The 16587-nt window shown below is 40.1% G+C and overlaps 6 protein-coding genes and 1 long non-coding RNA gene across 13 annotated transcripts; 4 read left to right on the top strand and 3 right to left on the bottom strand.

Annotated features, from left to right (window-relative positions):
* Positions 1-47: 47 nt before the first annotated feature.
* AT3G01850 (Aldolase-type TIM barrel family protein) lies at positions 48-2661 on the top strand. 4 transcript variants are annotated; one of them, NM_180164.4, is made up of 9 exons: positions 48-571; positions 947-951; positions 1059-1121; positions 1220-1326; positions 1394-1491; positions 1568-1660; positions 1743-1784; positions 1862-2038; positions 2132-2661. In NM_180164.4, exons 1-8 carry the CDS (start codon positions 458-460, stop codon positions 2015-2017), a joined length of 678 nt encoding a protein of 225 aa, NP_850495.1. In that variant the 5' UTR covers positions 48-457; the 3' UTR covers positions 2018-2038; positions 2132-2661. The 4 variants fall into 4 exon arrangements, with proteins under 4 accessions (NP_850495.1, NP_566153.1, NP_001326138.1 ...); NM_111051.3 differs by having other exon boundaries at positions 168-571; positions 1862-2017; positions 2132-2496; NM_001337362.1 differs by lacking the exon at positions 48-571 and having other exon boundaries at positions 906-951; positions 1862-2017; positions 2132-2452.
* Positions 2662-3181: 520 nt separating this feature from the next.
* On the bottom strand, positions 3182-6421 carry AT3G01830 (Calcium-binding EF-hand family protein). Of its 2 annotated transcripts, NM_202478.2 has the most exons (2): positions 5995-6421; positions 3182-3374 (listed from the first exon to the last, which is right to left on the bottom strand). In NM_202478.2, the coding sequence occupies exons 1-2, from the start codon at positions 6329-6331 to the stop codon at positions 3298-3300; spliced, it is 414 nt and encodes a 137-aa protein (NP_974207.1). In that variant the 5' UTR covers positions 6332-6421; the 3' UTR covers positions 3182-3297. The 2 variants fall into 2 exon arrangements, with proteins under 2 accessions (NP_974207.1, NP_566152.1); NM_111049.3 differs by lacking the exon at positions 3182-3374 and having other exon boundaries at positions 5312-6391.
* Positions 3797-5863, top strand: LYK2 (Protein kinase superfamily protein; the record flags this gene model as incomplete). Its single annotated transcript, NM_111050.2, has 2 exons — positions 3797-4214; positions 4303-5863. The coding sequence occupies exons 1-2, from the start codon at positions 3811-3813 to the stop codon at positions 5861-5863; spliced, it is 1965 nt and encodes a 654-aa protein (NP_186833.1). The 5' UTR covers positions 3797-3810.
* AT3G01055 lies at positions 6217-6421 on the top strand. The gene has a single exon (NR_140801.1). It is a non-coding gene; the product is annotated as an other RNA (long non-coding RNA).
* A 299-nt stretch (positions 6422-6720) lies between these two features.
* Positions 6721-8691, top strand: AT3G01820 (P-loop containing nucleoside triphosphate hydrolases superfamily protein). The gene is made up of 4 exons (NM_111048.4): positions 6721-7417; positions 7774-7914; positions 8060-8236; positions 8321-8691. Exons 1-4 carry the CDS (start codon positions 7088-7090, stop codon positions 8462-8464), a joined length of 792 nt encoding a protein of 263 aa, NP_186831.2. The 5' UTR covers positions 6721-7087; the 3' UTR covers positions 8465-8691.
* Positions 8692-9674: 983 nt separating this feature from the next.
* Positions 9675-14287, bottom strand: AT3G01810 (EEIG1/EHBP1 protein amino-terminal domain protein). 3 transcript variants are annotated; one of them, NM_111047.4, is made up of 9 exons: positions 13707-14287; positions 12529-13275; positions 11670-12445; positions 11312-11591; positions 10998-11228; positions 10742-10915; positions 10479-10658; positions 10276-10389; positions 9675-10199 (listed from the first exon to the last, which is right to left on the bottom strand). In NM_111047.4, the coding sequence occupies exons 2-9, from the start codon at positions 13225-13227 to the stop codon at positions 9888-9890; spliced, it is 2766 nt and encodes a 921-aa protein (NP_186830.1). In that variant the 5' UTR covers positions 13228-13275; positions 13707-14287; the 3' UTR covers positions 9675-9887. The 3 variants fall into 3 exon arrangements, with proteins under 3 accessions (NP_186830.1, NP_001319444.1, NP_001189790.1); NM_001202861.1 differs by having other exon boundaries at positions 9700-10199; positions 13508-13907; NM_001337360.1 differs by lacking the exon at positions 13707-14287 and having other exon boundaries at positions 9690-10199; positions 12529-13704.
* Positions 14288-14494: 207 nt separating this feature from the next.
* On the bottom strand, positions 14495-16574 carry AT3G01800 (Ribosome recycling factor). The gene is made up of 8 exons (NM_111046.4): positions 16215-16574; positions 15881-16024; positions 15693-15808; positions 15497-15588; positions 15378-15399; positions 15232-15300; positions 15061-15129; positions 14495-14982 (listed from the first exon to the last, which is right to left on the bottom strand). The coding sequence occupies exons 1-8, from the start codon at positions 16423-16425 to the stop codon at positions 14902-14904; spliced, it is 804 nt and encodes a 267-aa protein (NP_186829.3). The 5' UTR covers positions 16426-16574; the 3' UTR covers positions 14495-14901.
* Between the last annotated feature and the right edge of the window lie 13 nt (positions 16575-16587).

Raw genomic sequence — 16587 nt, 5'->3', positions numbered from 1 at the left:
GATTTTTTTTTTTGAGGTTCAGATAAATATTAAGTTAAATTTCATCAAGTTTTGTTTAGTATAGATTGAACTTGAAGGGACATGACAAATAAATTCCATAATTAAAGGAAGAAAAAAGATCATTAGATCGTTGACCCACAAACAAAAAAGAAAGAAAGAAAAAGAGACAATTGGGCCAACTGTTTTGGGTGGTATATAAATGGGTCGGGTCGTTGTAGTAATAAGATCCATTAAAAAAAGAAGTCGTCTCTCTCAAATTGCAAAATCACCCCCACACCAAAAGACAAAATTACCCTGCGATTTAATTATTATGAATTTATGACGGTACCTCCACGTCAACATAATGGCTGATGCCACGTCATCACGCATGTTGAGATTTGGTGGAGAGATCCGGGGTTCTTAGAGGTATCCAACTATCCATCCATCATCGGTCAGTCCCCAAAGTCGGCGGAAGAAGATGGTGTCGCCGAAAATAGCACCGTCGATGCTGTCATCGGACTTCGCAAATCTAGCGGCGGAGGCCAATCGGATGATCGATTTGGGCGCCAACTGGCTTCACATGGATATTATGGTACCCACCTTTTATTCTTTACTCTGGGGGTGATTTTTCGATAGGTAGCATCAATCTCTGAATTCGAGTCCAAAACTTGCATCGTACACAATTCGTGAAATCATCCTACACAAGGCTCGTTATTTTGGTCTTGCGGGAATCATGATTTCTTTTAACAAAATGGAAACTACACTTGTTGTTGTTGTTGTTGTTTTACTATCGAGTCTTGTGTATATTACGTTACAATTTACTAACATGTTATTCAATTTCATCTTTTCATGATGGCAAAGAAACTTGTATCTGCTCTTACAACGATACAATCATACAAGGACCTTATTTTGTTCTTCTCTCTACTTATATAAGATGCTTATAATTCATTTGTTATTCCATTTGCAGGACGGGTAAAATTTGCTGCCTTACCTGTGGATTCTTATTAGCATCCAAACCCAGCTTGTAACATTTTTGTTTCAAGATAGTTTGGTATAATAACTCTGTGTTGCTCCCGCAGGCATTTTGTCCCTAATCTTACGATTGGTGCTCCTGTCATCGAGAGTTTGCGAAAGCACACTAAGTAACGCTCTCCTTTGCTTATTCTCTTTGGCTTTGCATCATGTTCAAGTTAAGTGATGTCTGAAACTAAAAAACTTTATCCATTTTCCTTCATCATAGTGCATATCTTGATTGCCACCTTATGGTGACGAACCCCATGGATTACGTTGCACAGATGGCTAAAGCTGGGGCTTCTGGTTTCACATTCCACGTCGAGGTGGCCCAAGGTATTCTACCACCTTTCCAAACTATTCCTCATCTTTTAATGGTTTTGACTTGGATTGCTTATTTCAGATAATTGGCAACAACTTGTCGAGAAGATTAAGTCTACTGGGATGAGACCAGGCGTGGCTCTAAAGCCTGGAACACCTGTTGAACAAGTCTATCCTCTGGTATGAGTTTCATCTTCTGTTTGGCATTATGCTTGTTCCACGGTCCGATCAGGTTATCATGCTTGGTCCGTGACAGGTTGAAGGGACAACTCCGGTTGAAATGGTTCTTGTGATGACTGTAGAACCTGGATTTGGAGGCCAGAAGTTTATGCCTGACATGATGGACAAGGTTATTTTGGGTCTTACCTATAAAAAATGATTCTACAGTTCATAATCTCATATTTTGATATTCTCGGATGTGAACGTGATAGGTCCGGGCATTGAGGCAAAAATACCCAACACTTGATATTCAGGTAAGGCCTCTCCTTCTATTCAGTCAGAGTTTGATCTTTCCTTAAACTGAGTCCATCTACATGTCATCATGGATCAGGTGGATGGCGGCTTAGGCCCTTCAACGATCGACACAGCGGCTGCAGCAGGCGCCAACTGTATTGTTGCTGGAAGTTCAGTGTTTGGAGCTCCGGAGCCAGGAGATGTCATCTCCCTTCTGAGGACCAGTGTTGAGAAAGCCCAACCCACCACTTGAGTGAGTACCCATTTTCTAAATGTAAGATGAGAATAGGTATATTATACATCCAAAAAAGCTTTTTACAAGTCTTCTTTTTGTTAATAGTTTTTGTTTTTTTTTTCCTTTCAAAAGAAGCTGCACGTGGTGGCGGTGGTGCTGAGACGGCGTTGTATTCTCATCGGAAGATGGTACCTCTTCGTTTCTCTCAAGGTTAAAAAGCTGGTCCTTTATGTTTTAAAATCATCTCGTGAATCGTGATACTTAGTCTTGGTTCCAAGAACTGTATAACGTCATTTTGAGTTATTAATTCCCTCACCACACAGATTATTTCATAGGAGTTGGGTACCAAGAGTAGTGTGCAATGTATAATTAGTAATTTAATAAACGTATTAGGTTCAGTCATTTTGGAATGGTTATAATTATGAATACAAGTATACAACATGAACATTCCAGTGTTAAGTAGTAATTTTGTAGTTACCTCTCTTAAGATTCCCTTGTTTTTATTTTCGGGGTCAACATAGGTATTTATTGCAAGATGGACCTAAGAGTACTTAGCCTTTTAGCACCTTGTCGTTGCTTTGTATGGCATGTCTTTTCAGTTTCTTGATAATGTTTTTCTGTTTTTCCCCTACTATCAAATTCCCAAATCATTCTCCACACACTATGTTTTGGATTTTTACATGACCGAGCCATTGGATCTTAAGTTTTTGGTATTTTTTTTGGATTTGTTCGCTTAAAGCCAGCCTTTCAAGTATACTTATCACGTTTCCTAAAACGTTGATTCAATTTTAAAATGATCTTGGCCGAAGACGATAATTACCAAAGTATGTTGTCATTATGTCAAAAGTCCAAATTGGTATCAACTACAATGTTCACTTATCAGGTCTCTCAACCAATATTACTAGACTAGGATAAAATGGATACGTTTTGGACTTGTGGTTATTACTTTAGCAAGCTACTGTAGATATAAATTAGTAAAATTTAGGTGTGAGTCAATTCTGAGAGTCTAGATCTCCGTACTCAAATAAACTATAGCACATGCTGTTGAGACCCGATACAAATCGTTTATGATAAAGAGAAAGATACATAGGCCATGACTCCAAGATGATACCACAACAAAAACTAAAAAGTGGGTCCTAACTCGGCCTAAAACTTGTTCCGAAACAATACAATCTTCTTAGGACAAAGTGAGTTTGTACCATTTTCGATTCACTTAGCTTGGACTTTGCACTTTGTCAATGTTGTTCAGTTTACGAAGAACAGGTCCCAAGCACAAGAAGAAGTCCTTTATAATTTAATTATAGTCTTACTTCGGGATTCATAGCCACCCCCTCTTGTCGACAAACCTCCACGGCTCCGATGACCCCTTTTTTTCCTTTTTAAAAAAAAAATATATATCATTAACAATAGTATGGTTTATGGTAATTTAACCATCTAATCTACTGTTTAAATATAATGGGGAATGTTGAGTCTTTGTTCCCAAGTTCGAATATACGTTGGAAAAAGGATGGTTTACGTGTAGACAAATATTATCAATTTTTTATTCCCAAACTAAGAGAGATTATGGTACAAGGCCTTGAACTTTCTTTATCCCCAAACAAAAAAAGTGGCAGTCATGTGTGTGTTTAATACATGTTTACTTTACCTAACAATTAACATAAGACATTTTTAAGAAGAGAAGGGGAAATCATACCTTATATTTTATTCAATAAAATGATTAAAAAAAACTTTTCAATCCATGATTCCTCATGTTTGCCAATATATATAAATACATGCAATAGATTGTAATGGAGGAGCTCTAGAAGTCAGACATGGCTGTTTCAGTTAGTAAGCAGTACATGACAAGTCTTGTAGTGATCTTGCTCTTCATCTCCTTATCATCTCTCTCTCCAACTTCAACTTCACACAGCTGTGACCCTGTCGAAGAAGAAGAAGAAGCCTCCTCCTTCGGTTACGTTTGCCACTCAAACCTCCAAAAGTGCCACACTTTCGCCATTCTCAGAGCCAAACCTCCCTTCTATTCCCTCTCGGACCTGAGTCGCCATCTTGGTCTCGACGCAGACGACGAGTATGTTCCGAAAGGTCAGTTACTCTTGATCCCAATAGAGTGCAGGTGTAATGGAAGCATCTACGAGGCCAGTCTCATTAAAAATTGCGTTAAAGGAGACACCTTTCGCTCTGTCTCTCAGTCTCTGCAAGGCTTGACCACCTGCCTGTGAGAGCCAAACACTTTTTCCAATTAAGTTGTCTATGACTGAAATTTGTTTTTGTTTATCGATTCAGTACTGCTATATTCACTGCAGATCTATCAGAGAGAAGAATCCACATATTTCCGAAGACAAGCTTGGCGACAACATTAAACTGCGTTTGGCGATCAGGTGCTCTTGTCCACAAGAAGGCGTTTCAAACGCTAGTTTTCTCGTTACGTATCCGGTGGGCGTCCGCGACAGCGTTTCAAGCCTGGCGGTTAGGTTTAACACAACAGAGGATGCCATTGTCTCTGCAAACAACAAATCTGGTGTGGTTCCACTCAAGCCTGCTCTCATCCCTCTTGATCACAAACCAGAGAAACAAGGATCCCGGAAAAGAAATCCATCCAAGAAGAAACGGTCAAAGATGAAGCTCATGATCGCTGTGAGCAGCGCGATTGCTGGAGTTTGCGGTCTTGTCACTCTCATGGTGTTTGGTTACTTACACTGGAAGAAAGAGACGCAGATTCAAACGCAAACGCAAAAGTGGATTAGCAACAAAGACCCCGAGACGCGGCAGCTGAGTCTGAGCATCCGAACCACGAGTGACAAGAAAATCTCGTTTGAAGGGTCGCAGGACGGTTCCATCTTGGATTCTCACAACACCGTCGGCACCACAACGCCCCGAAAACCCGTTCTGGAGATTTACGCGTTTGAAGAGTTAGAGAAGGCCACGGAGAATTTCAGTTCAAGCAATCACATCAAAGGTTCGGTTTATTTCGGTTCGCTCAAAGGCAAAGACTTGGCTATAAAGCAAGTCAATGCAGATGAAATGAAAAGATTCGATTTCGGGCTTCTCAATGATCAGTCACACTACTATAACCACAATGTGATTAGGGTTCTTGGAACATGTTTTAGAGAAATCGATCAAGATTCTTATCTGGTTTTCGAGTATGCAAGGAATGGGTCCCTGTGGGATTGGATTCAGAACAAATTGGCCATCAAGAATCAATTCATCGAGTCTTGTTACTGTTTCTTGGCATGGAAACAGAGGATCAAGATATGTCACGATGTCGCCATCGCGTTAAAGTATATGCATCGGATCAACTACGTCCACGGCAACATCAAGAGCAGAAACATCTTCTTGAACGAAGATCTCAGAGGTAAAGTCGGAAACTTTGGGATGTCAAAGTGCGTAACCAATGAATTAGCCACAGAAGAGAACCTTATAGAGAGTTCACTGTCTCCAGCTTCTGACATATTTGCTTACGGGATAATCGTAATGGAGGTTTTGTCTGGACAAACCCCAGATATGTTGCTTGGATTGCAAGAAGTAGAGACAACATCCCTTGGGACACAAGAAACTTTTGTTTCCGAATGGAGTAGATTAAGAAGGCTTCTCGGGGACAAGGAAAAGCTGAGGGAAGTGATGGACAGCACATTGGGAGAGAGCTATTCGGTTGATTCTGCGTTTGAAATCGCAAGTATTGCAAGAGATTGTACTGCAGAAGAAGCCGAGTCAAGGCCGAGCGCGGTTGAGATTGCAGAGAGGGTTTCAAGATTGGTGGATGACGATGAAGATGAAGAAGATGAGGCAGTAATAGATAGAGAGAGTACCTTAATTTCAGAGAGTTCATACAAGCCTTTGGTAAAGAAGAGTAGTATAATAGATTAAAAATGATATTTGTAACTAATGAATATGTTATTGCATCATGGCCCTAAACTCATCAAAGTTGATAATTCCATCCCTATTAATATCGAATTGGGAAATCATAACCTCGCAGTCCTTGAGACTTTTGGACTCACCCAACAAACTAAGCATCCTCTTCAAACTTTTTGGTGTGATGCCTTCACTCTCTTCATACAACTTGAAAGCTTCCTTCAAATCCTTCTCCTTGTCTGCCTCCTCTCCTTCTTCCACCAACTTCACGAAGTCCTCGAGCTCCAACGATTTATCATCAGTCGACTCCTCTGGATTTGGATTTGTAGTATCTTCTTGATCAACTACTGCACGTTTGCCAGACTTAATAGCGTCGACGCATCTTTCGATTGTAGAAACAGATACCTTGCCTTGGTGGCTCTTGTCAAAGCAGCTAAAGACTCGTTGATACTCATCACGTTTGTTAACGTTCTCACTCTTCATAGAAGATCGATGAAGAAGACTTGAGCGAGAGATAGGAGAAAATGATTATAGTTTGAAGACTATTACTTGTTCAGTTTGGCAAAATATATAGAAGATGAAGGAGAGACGTTTGAAAAACGTTGAAATATAAGACCGTACTTTTAACACATGCGGATTGTGGACTTGTTGATTTGTTTACGGCGCTACGTACAAAAGAAGAAACGCTTTGTTCCCGCGGCTTCTATGTTGACAAGTTTCTATTTCTGTTTTTATTATGAACAACAAGTAAAGTTCATCGTTATTTCGTTACTAAAATATTATATGACGACGAAGTTTCCGTTGACGTTGACTAGTCTTCTATAAAAAGAAACTTGTCAGGCTTCATGTGAATAAGTATCTTTACTTTTTATTTATTTCTTTGGGTGGTTAACAATGGTTGACAATTTCGGTCGTTGAATATAATTAGGTGGGCCAAGTCTGGGCTAAGAGACGTTTGGGCCTTATTAAACGTGTTTCAGTGTTGTCCATTCAATTCTCACTCAAATAATTATCTGAGCGACAAATAGGAAGCGGACATGTGGGCAGTGGCAATTTCGTGGATTCGTGAGTAAAGGAGTGGCAATCAATTAAAAAAGAAAGAAAGAAAAGAGAGAGTGTCAGCTGTCCCATAAACCTCGGCCCTCCGTCTCCGTTCAAACCCCTCTCTTTAAGCTCTCTCTCTTTCTGTGGCTATTCTCTTTCTCTCTTTCTCTCTGAATCCGCCGCCACGCCTTCACCATGGCCTGGCTTAGCCGCGTGAGAGGAGTTTCGCCGGTGACAAGGCTCGCAGCGATTCGTCGATCTTTTGGATCAGCGGCCGCGTTGGAGTTTGACTACGACTCCGATGACGAGTACTTGTACGGAGATGATCGCCGCCTCGCGGAACCGAGGCTTGGGTTGGATGGATCGGGGCCGGATAGAGGAGTGCAGTGGGTGCTTATGGGAGCCCCTGGAGCATGGAGGCACGTCTTCGCCGAGAGGCTCTCCAAACTGCTTGAAGTTCCTCACATTTCCATGGGGTCCCTTGTCCGTCAAGAACTCAACCCTAGATCTTCTCTCTACAAGGAGGTGCTACTCTTGTCTTCTCTCTAAATTTGCATTGATTCCCTAAGACCTTCTCCTTAGAAAAGCCATCTTTGAAAATGTTTAAATACATTACCTTTTTATGTTCTTAGTTGTTAGTGTTGATTATTTTGATTCATAAGATGTTTGATTAGAGTTAGTTGTCTAGATTATGATCACCTAATGGGAATTCTTGCTGTTTATAGAGTTTGATTCCAAGTGTGCTTTAATGATTCATTTAATGTTGTTGACTAATCCACATAACTTAGCCTAATAGGTAATGAAAGGAACTTGTAAAGAGAGAACATAACATTTGTTCCGGTTTATGGTTGTTGAACTAATCAAAATTTCTGGTGGTATAGATTGCAAGTGCTGTAAATGAACGAAAGCTGGTTCCAAAGAGTGTTGTGTTTGCGTTGCTATCAAAGAGGCTCGAAGAAGGCTATGCAAGAGGGGAAACTGGTTTCATTCTTCATGGCATTCCTCGCACTCGTTTTCAAGCCGTTAGTTTCTTTTCATATATATTTACTTACAACAGTCTTTTTTTTTTTTAATGTGGGAAGCTCTTATTACATACTAACATTTAATAGAGATCCTCAATTGAATTGTGTTTTAGTGATTCTTCAAGTTGTTCTGAATGTTTTGCAGGAAACTCTTGATCAAATCGCTCAGATTGACCTCGTTGTCAATCTCAAATGCTCTGAAGACCATCTGGTAAACCGGAATGAAACAGCTCTGCCTCAGCAGGAGTTCCTCGGCTCTATGTTACACTCACCTGTTGCAATCAATGCTCGGAGGGAGAGTGTCGGTGTCTACGCACAGGAGGTACTTTTCTGATCAATGTCTTTGTTATATATCTAGTTTACAAGGTGGTTTCAGCTGAAAATCTTGTGGTGGTGATTCAATCAGGTGGAAGAATACTATAGGAAGCAGAGGAAACTGCTAGACTTTCATGTTGGCGGTGCCACATCAGCAGACACATGGCAGGGCTTGTTGGCAGCTTTACATCTGAAGCAGGTGAATTTGACGACTTCACAGAAGCTAACTCTGTGATGATGAACTACAAAACAGAGCTTTGCTTTATAAATTTTGATCTTTCTCTCTCATTTTATGGGTCTTCTTAACCCCTAATATGCAACTTTTTTTTTGTTTTCTTTTTCTGTAATTCAAAGTTTTGCGAGAGATCAAACGTGATGAGGATGATACCACTAAAGCTTGTAATGAGTCTATTATATATACAACAAAGATTTTCCATCTATGAAAAATAGTTCCTATATCACAACAAGACGTGCATGATTTGCTTCACTTGCAACAATCTAGCGCACGTCTCTGCAATACATGTCAATCTGCGTGTTATTCAAATTGTATATATGTCAAGCTCAAACTTCAGTACTATTACTACTGTCTTCATTCTATACATGGCGGCAACACCAAAAGTATCATAATCTCCTTGTGAACCTGACACAAGCCTAACTGGTTCCATCGCAGAGGATACTTTGGTTCTGATCTTCTTCTTGAAGGTTTCCCCTTACTGGTTGGTATACATTTCGAATGATCCATAAGTGTTGATAAACTACAAGTAAACAAAATATGAAACAAAATCTATGCACATCAATAAAAATTCACTCTGAAAACGCAGAAAATTCGTAAGTGTTTATTATTGGTTTCAATATATGAGAGGAGGAGCTTCCCTACTATCTTTATTTTTTTAGCCAATGAGAGAGCTCCACTTCATACTCCACTTTTATCAATGACTCGATTTTACGGCCACTCTCACCCATGTCGCGTTGAGCGCGTGTCTACGATTTTTAAAGGGGTTAATCCACAAAAATCATTCCTTTTTTGATCCACGCACCTCATTCTCAAAAATCCATCGCGTGTCTTATTTCTTTTGGTTTTCTTCTCTAAACCAAAAGTAAACCGAACCGAGATCAATTTGAATTTTCAAAACCAATGTAAACCAATCGCTGTGAAAACAAAAAGCTCGGCCACTGTAACAACAAAAATGGAGACGACACAACTTGGAAGAGAAATCAACTCGAAATAGCCAAGAGAATGTTCCTCAAATCCGATGCTTCCTTTCGAGGACGAGGACTCGAGGAGTATTACAAGGTACCTCTATAGAATCAATGGCTTACATGGATTTTGAAACTTTACTTCTAATAAACACCATTGTAATGTCTTGTTGTGAAATTGTGTAAGGAACAAAGGATAGCTGAAGAGTGGGATTCGTTTATGGAGTTTCAGAGTTTTTTTTGACTAAGTGGCCTCCGTTTTTGATTCTTCAGTGGTCAATCTGCGTGTTATTCAAATTGTATATATGTCAAGCTCAAACTCCAGTACTGTTACTACTGTCTTCATTCTATACATGGCGGCAACACCAAAAACAACCAACTGACAAAGATTTTTGACACATCAGAGACATTTACAAACAGTCACAAGTGGAAACTAAAAGACAAAACACATCAATGTCTGATCATTCGCCGTTCATCCAACACTCCCTGAGAAGTTGATACCTGATTGTCTCATCTGCATCACCATTATTGATCTTCTTAGAACCTGCTTGTTGAAGAACAACAACAGCCAACGGTGAACTCAGCTCATCAAGCTCGTCATCGCTTGTGTACGCTTTTCTTGTAATTGAAGACCTGATTCTGCTTAACTGCGGCGCTTGAGGCTGTCCAAAGTTTCCAATGATGGTGGAGATTGAAGTCCGTGAAGGTGGACAGTACACTGGAGAAGGTGCAGTGCATGGATAGCTTGTGATGATACTCTTCTCAGCTTCTTCCTACAAGGGCCATCACGTTTCCATTAGCAAAATTAGCTGCTTAGCCTTAGATCCATCATTATAAAAATGGTCTCACCTCGGATTCAAGAGATTTCAGTACAGCATCAGGAACTGGGTCAGGGCAAAACTCATCTGGGACAAAATTATTCAACACTCTCTTAATCAACGGGGCACCAAACATCGGGCAAACCTTCACAATGAGAAGAAATATATTACATCAAGTAAGAGAAAGAAGACTAGATAAAAAAAAGTGTTGTGAGTTTTATGTTGCATTTGCACCTCTTTTCTCACAGAACTGTTGAGGAGCATATCTTTTGGAAGCATCATTAGATCGCTTAACGCCTTGAGAAGATTGAATGTCTTGAACGATTTTTCAACATAGCTATTCTCATCGCTGCTGTCATCATCTTCGTCATCAATGCCGAATAGATCAGTGAGCCACCTTGACCAGTTTCCTATCTGTTTGAAATTAGAAATGCATGAGCTTTACAGAGACCACAGTATAATAAGCATTGCCAAGCTATTGAGTTGAGTACACTGACCGAGTTTTTCAGCTGGGCACCAGAACCAAAACTTGATGTTCTAGAAGGAATTGGCAAGACTCTCAAGTCTGCAATGGGATCAGATACAGGGTCTGTTGGGAAATTGTCATCAGAATCACGAAGGATAGCATTGAACATAGCAACATCTAGCCGAGCCACACACTGTTCCATTATCTGCGTTACAAATCGTGGACATTCGTTTGTGAAATCAAGAGTAAGGTCCAAAAGTGACAAACTCAACAGGAGAAATGTTTACCAGACGCGCAGGTATGGGCAAGCAGCCACATTCATGCCCACTACCTCGCAGAGGGCATAAACGTTCGTGTGCCTCCCTGAAAGCCTTTTTCCAAAGCTCTAATGAGAAGTCACCTAGTTCTTGGTTCGTACTACTCGGAGTCCTACCAAAAGTTTTCTTTGATGCAGAGCCATTTCCTTTATCAAACTCTCTAGTTGATGCTGCCGAAGACTGCATACGTGGTGTCAAAGTCTGCAACCAAAGAAAAAGAACATGTGAATTATAATTGGTTCAGAGAATGAAAAGATGAAACAGGGAGAACAGAGCAACATTACCTGCCACCAAATTGATTCTACGACGCGTGAGAAGATCCAAGCTTCGACCTTTTCAAGCGCTGTTATGAAAGTTACAGGGTCATCCCAGGCACCAAAACTCTTAATGTCCTTTTTGCTCAAAGGGGAATCTTTCCACTTCAAGGACGATCGTTTCTCGGTTTCTCTTTCAGCCTTCTGTTTTCTTGGTCCAGGACCAGCAGAAACAGGCAGTTCCTCTTCTGCACTAGTATCACTAATGATTGTCCTCAGAACGATAGTGTTTGACAACCAAAATGTCAATCTGCAATTCACAGACAAAATTTAACTCTGAGAAAGTTCACTCAGAATAGTAATTATGCAAAGAAAGATATTACCATACCTGGGGACATCGTTTCCACACGCTTTGGCAACAAGAACTAACCCGGAGACAGCACTTTCAGCTGCATTGGCTCTTCTTGAGAGATGGGTTTCTCTACAAGCATGAAGATACAGCCTCAAAAGACGTCTAGCAGGCGCATGGACTTTACTTGATGAACTTCCATGCTCTGCAACCACGGAGTAGAGAGCTGCTTCAATGGCTGCAGCCTCGCATAACTCACCCTCAAGCTTCTTTACTCTACTTTCCAAGTTCTTGATTTTGCTCTCCAAAGTTGTGTCGTGTGTAGAATTTGGATACACCTTAGCCTCTTTTCTTTCACTGAATAAACTCAACCGGCTATTGCTCCGGTTAATATCCAAGGATGATCGAACAGACTTCACCTTTCTTGATTTCTCAACTATACTCTCTGGTTCCTGATCACTGGTCAAATCTTGACTATTCACAGAGGCTCGAGGCGAAGCATTTTCCGAAAGATTGTCAATTTGTAAAGGCACAGACTTGGCCTCTCCATTATTGTGCTGACCGTTACTTGCCAGCTTCGAGCTCTCATTGGTATCAGTTATAAACACATTAGCACAGTGCTCCAGCCCAGACAAAGAAGTGTTGGGTGCAGAATCAGAAATGCCCTCCGGGAGATGAAACACAGAAGATAGATCTACTGACGAGGAACGTGACGGAATCTGGTCAGCAATTTGTCTTTGTCTGCTCTCTGACACTGATTTTGATCTCTCGTGGCCATTCCCTCTGGGATTCTTGTTTATTCGCTCATGTTCTTCCTGCAAATAAGACATCAAAGCATTGAGAAACATTTCATTTTCATAACTTATCAGAAGAATGTCGAGCTATTGCCATCTCTTACCTCTTCGGTTCGCACAGAAAAACCACCATTAGACTCTAAAGTTGAAGATGAGACTGTCAAGGAGGAGTGGGAGGAAATGTCGTCGTCTGTGATGGAAGCAATCTCAGCTTCCTTATAGTATTCCTCATTCATCAAGGCAGAAACAGATTCACCCCCATTCTTGGCTTCATCCTTCAAGCTGTTCATAGATGAAGAACTGGCCCGGCGTCTACTAACGGGTTGAATAGTGAGGTACAGAACAGGCTGAGTGGCATTCCGGTAGCTTCGTTTACTGTTCATTTGAGCAGTCAAGCTGAAACTTTCTTTGACAACACCGTACACAGCCAAATCAATGGTGGCAGTAGCCAAAAGCTGATGTGTTTTCTCTCTGCGAGGCTCGTATAAGTTGAGCTCTAAGACGTTCTTGAAGAAGACATCACCACCTTTGCCCCGAGCAGAGACATCTTTCAACAAGGTGAGGGGAAGCTTAAATGATTCGTTGAACTCGATTTTGCCTTCGCCAATGACAGAACCAAGAGAAGGAGCAACAACAGAAGTGGTACCAGAATTGCGGTCACCATTCTCCCATTGGATAACAACAGAGCGAAGAGATCGAAGGGACTGAGAAGGAGGCCAAGGCTTGATGTCATGAATGTGGATCAGGTAATCAACTTGTACCGATGAGCATCTTCTGTTCTTTGAGCTTAAACCCAAAACCATTTTTTGCCTATAATTAGCAAGTCCTGAATCACCCTAAGAAGTAAGTACCTGCACAAGCATCATCCGAATGCAAAGCAAACATTTAAGTAACAAAACAGGGAAAGCTTTGTCTAAACCCTAAGAATTCAACTTTTAATCTGAAACAGCGAAACCGTCAAATGCTAAGACAATGCATGAACCAGAAAGGTAAATGTATGTAACTAATTCTATTCCAAACACATTACTGATTCGATTGATCAAGATCCAAGATAAAGAAGAAGAAGAGGAAAAAACAGCTAACTTTGAAAGCTCATTCATTAAGAAAGAGATTTTGAGCTAACTCGCTTATTACAACAGATCCAAGCAAGTTGAAGAAAACCCAACATATATTATAGCCCAAAAAAAAGCAGAGAGAGATTTAATGTAATATGCAGAGCATTTGGAGAACCAACACACTAAGAACTCGTCAAAGTAATGTGAGAGAGAGAGAGAATGAATACCCAACGACACCACAATCTCTGGGAATGTGAAATGTTTGTCTCGATTCTTCCTCTTCTTCTTCGTCGTTTTAGACAAGACTGATATTTCCTATTTTTTTTCCTGTTTTCATAGCTTTTTTTCTTGTTTGTGTGCGTTTTAGTTAATCAGAGGATGTGAGCCACTGACACAGAATGAAGAATCTTTAGTCTCCTCTATAGATTACGACTAAAAAAAATTATGATGCCATAAAGAAAAGAAAGAAAAAAAAGATGACCAAAAAAGAATAAAAAAAGGAGTTTGATCGTGCAAATATCGAAACGGCGACGTTACGGTGATCTCCTGGTCCCTGACTAAAAAAAGTGAACACCGACGCGCTTTTTAATGGTCACCACTTTCGATAGATTTTGCCTTAGTCTCCGTCACCAATGCGAGTGGGCAAAGATTAAATGGTATCGTTATTGCGTCTTCAATATTGTTATTGCTCAACATTTTAGATAAATGTATATGTACATGTTTTTCTTTGTTATATCTTTTTGCCGACAAATTATACAGCTTGTTATATTACCTACATTTCTTTGTTAGTGATCAATTTTAAAAATTAAATGCATTCAATTTTAAATATAAGATTTGTGGTTGGTGAGGACGGTTTTATTTTTAATTTTGTTGCAGAGATGGACCGAGTTTAGAGTAAACTATGTCTGAAATTTTATAATATGTTTGAAAGCGCACTATCAATTTGGAATGCTGAGATAAGCTTATCGTTTATATGTATATAGAAATTTCCTCTTTAAGAAATATCATTGAATTATTCTTTGCAACAAGTACAAAAAAAAAGATTAGATTAATGGGGTTGTAACAAATTTACCAAACACATCAATTTCACTATCATGTCAAATTATTGGTAAACTAATTGACTCATCTCCTACCTCTTCCCCCCTTGCCTTGGTTTTCAAGTTTGGAAACTTCTCTTCAACTACAAAAGCCAATTAGTACTACTATATATGAAACTCGAAAAATAACATCATAATTATTGGAATTCTTTCAAGGCCTTTCTTGGGCCCTTTGAAGGGCCTTCCATCGCTATTCATCATCAATTTTCTTGCAGTTCCAAGATCCCCAAATCAAACATTCAAAAGTTGAAAACAAATCTTGGTAATGAATAAAAGATTCTTTCAAGGTAGCGTGAAAAGACTAGTGATGTATAGGAATGATGAATCAGGCTTCGGTGATCTCTTTCTCTTTGGACTTGCACATGTCCTCTGCTGACTTCACAAATTTCTTCGTCAACTCATCTACCTGTTCACACAAAGGCCATTATTTTCAGTAACTGAAGTAGGATGCATATTTGCAGAAAGATCATACAATGACACTCACTTCCTTCTCCAGTCTTTTTACTTCATCCTTTGGTAGACTCGAGCCTGCTTTCTTTATCGTGTCCAGTGCCTGACCAAAAAAAAAAGTCTCTGATCATTAGATGTTCTGACGTGTAGGAGAGAGTTTACAACAAACAGCTTCTATGGTTGTGCTCTACACCATTCATACTACCTTTTGCCTCGCTCTTCTTATGCTTTGTTTGACAACTTCACTGGACTTTGTAACAATCTTGCACATTGCCTGGAGTTCATATAGATAGATAGGGTCAAGGCTCAACCTCAGTGACTAAACAATAACACATGACTTGGATGCTTTACCTGTATATGCTCCTTGGTCAATCTGCTCACGAAATAAAAACATAGAGCGGAAATCAGACAAAGTCAGTCAATTACGGCTGTGATAAACAATGAAATTTGACAGAGAAGAACTTTCATACGCTGGGATAGATGCGACCAGTCGTTGCCCATCCAGTTTCGGGTTTAATCCTAATGGCGACGCGACTATTGCTTTCTCAAGTTCTTTGACCGTCTGCAGAGACAAACAAAGCGTCAATGGCGGCTTGTTGGAGAAAAATGACACTCTAATGTAGTCGAAGTTTTTCTTAGTAAAAGAGAAAGAAAGAATCAGTATACATCGGGATCATAAGGATTGACAGAGAGAGTCTTAGGATCCAAGACAGAGACCAAAGCTAAGTGATTGAGTGGCATCTTTACTCCTCCCGTTTCAACAACAATATGATCAAGCATTCCTGCAAATGCACACAATAAGCACAGACACAGAGAGGCTTAACCTAAACCCGAAAGAAAGAGGTGAGAAGTACCTGGAGCGGCTCTTCCGGTTCTTAATTTAGTTAAATCCCGGGACAATGCATCAATGGCTGCCTCCATTTGAGAAGAGGCTGCTGCTTTCACGGTAGGTCCGATATCTGGAGCTGCGTCGACCATCCCTGTTCCTGAATCGTCCTCTGAAGAAGAAGGCAGAAATGCCGTTGTTCATACAACAAAAAACAAAAGAAAAAAGAAACTCTTTTGATACCAACTACAACTAGTACAAGAAGAATCTATCAATCCCTCTACTTGAAAAGTCTACAAATCATGTTAATAAGATTCACGAGCGAGTGATTGATAAATGGAAATGAGGAATAAACAACATACTTGATTTTTTGCCTTTTGCAAAGCCTCGACGAGAATCTCTGAGGAAATCGGGCATGGACAAATCGAATTGCAGATCTCGGCCTCCCATCATCATGAGATTGGGTGAAGAAATGAAGGAGAAATCACGAGATTGAACAACAACGGAGCTTCTTCTGAGAAACCCAATCGCGTTACGACTAGATAGAGCTCGTCTCACGAACATAGCCATCATCCCTAAAGACTTCAACTTTCTTCTTCTTCTTCTTCTTCTTCTTTTCTGAGGTTTAAGGAGGAAGACACGCAAGAAAAACAAGTACCTTTTGATTGATTCCGTGTATAGAGCTAAAACCCTCGACCTCGAATCGACGACTGAAATGTAATAAAAAAAATTTAG

Source organism: Arabidopsis thaliana, chromosome 3 (genome assembly GCF_000001735.4).
Source record: "Arabidopsis thaliana chromosome 3, partial sequence".
NCBI classification, from domain to species: Eukaryota; Viridiplantae; Streptophyta; class Magnoliopsida; order Brassicales; family Brassicaceae; genus Arabidopsis; species Arabidopsis thaliana.
Note: the sequence above shows the minus strand (reverse complement) of the source record. Positions and strands in the feature narration are given on the sequence as shown.

Bases quoted from the DNA above. Each gene is read 5' to 3' on its own strand.
- AT3G01850 (NM_180164.4), top strand. From the start codon at position 458: ATGGTGTCGCCGAAAATAGCACCGTCGATGCTGTCATCGGACTTCGCA. The intron at 1,327-1,393 runs GTATTCTACCAC...TGCTTATTTCAG, and splicing joins CCACGTCGAGGTGGCCCAAG to ATAATTGGCAACAACTTGTC. The intron at 1,661-1,742 runs GTTATTTTGGGT...TGAACGTGATAG, and splicing joins TGCCTGACATGATGGACAAG to GTCCGGGCATTGAGGCAAAA.
- AT3G01830 (NM_111049.3), bottom strand. From the start codon at position 6,331: ATGAAGAGTGAGAACGTTAACAAACGTGATGAGTATCAACGAGTCTTT.
- AT3G01820 (NM_111048.4), top strand. From the start codon at position 7,088: ATGGCCTGGCTTAGCCGCGTGAGAGGAGTTTCGCCGGTGACAAGGCTC. The intron at 7,418-7,773 runs GTGCTACTCTTG...CTGGTGGTATAG, and splicing joins GATCTTCTCTCTACAAGGAG to ATTGCAAGTGCTGTAAATGA. The intron at 7,915-8,059 runs GTTAGTTTCTTT...AATGTTTTGCAG, and splicing joins CTCGCACTCGTTTTCAAGCC to GAAACTCTTGATCAAATCGC.
- AT3G01810 (NM_111047.4), bottom strand. From the start codon at position 13,227: ATGGTTTTGGGTTTAAGCTCAAAGAACAGAAGATGCTCATCGGTACAA. The intron at 12,446-12,528 runs GTAAGAGATGGC...TCTTATTTGCAG, and splicing joins TTTCTGTGCGAACCGAAGAG to GAAGAACATGAGCGAATAAA. The intron at 10,659-10,741 runs GTCAGTGTACTC...AATTTCAAACAG, and splicing joins GTGCCCAGCTGAAAAACTCG to ATAGGAAACTGGTCAAGGTG.
- AT3G01800 (NM_111046.4), bottom strand. From the start codon at position 16,425: ATGATGGCTATGTTCGTGAGACGAGCTCTATCTAGTCGTAACGCGATT. The intron at 16,025-16,214 runs GTATGTTGTTTA...CTTCTTCTTCAG, and splicing joins TGCAAAAGGCAAAAAATCAA to AGGACGATTCAGGAACAGGG. The intron at 15,301-15,377 runs GTAAAGCATCCA...TATGAACTCCAG, and splicing joins TGACCAAGGAGCATATACAG to GCAATGTGCAAGATTGTTAC.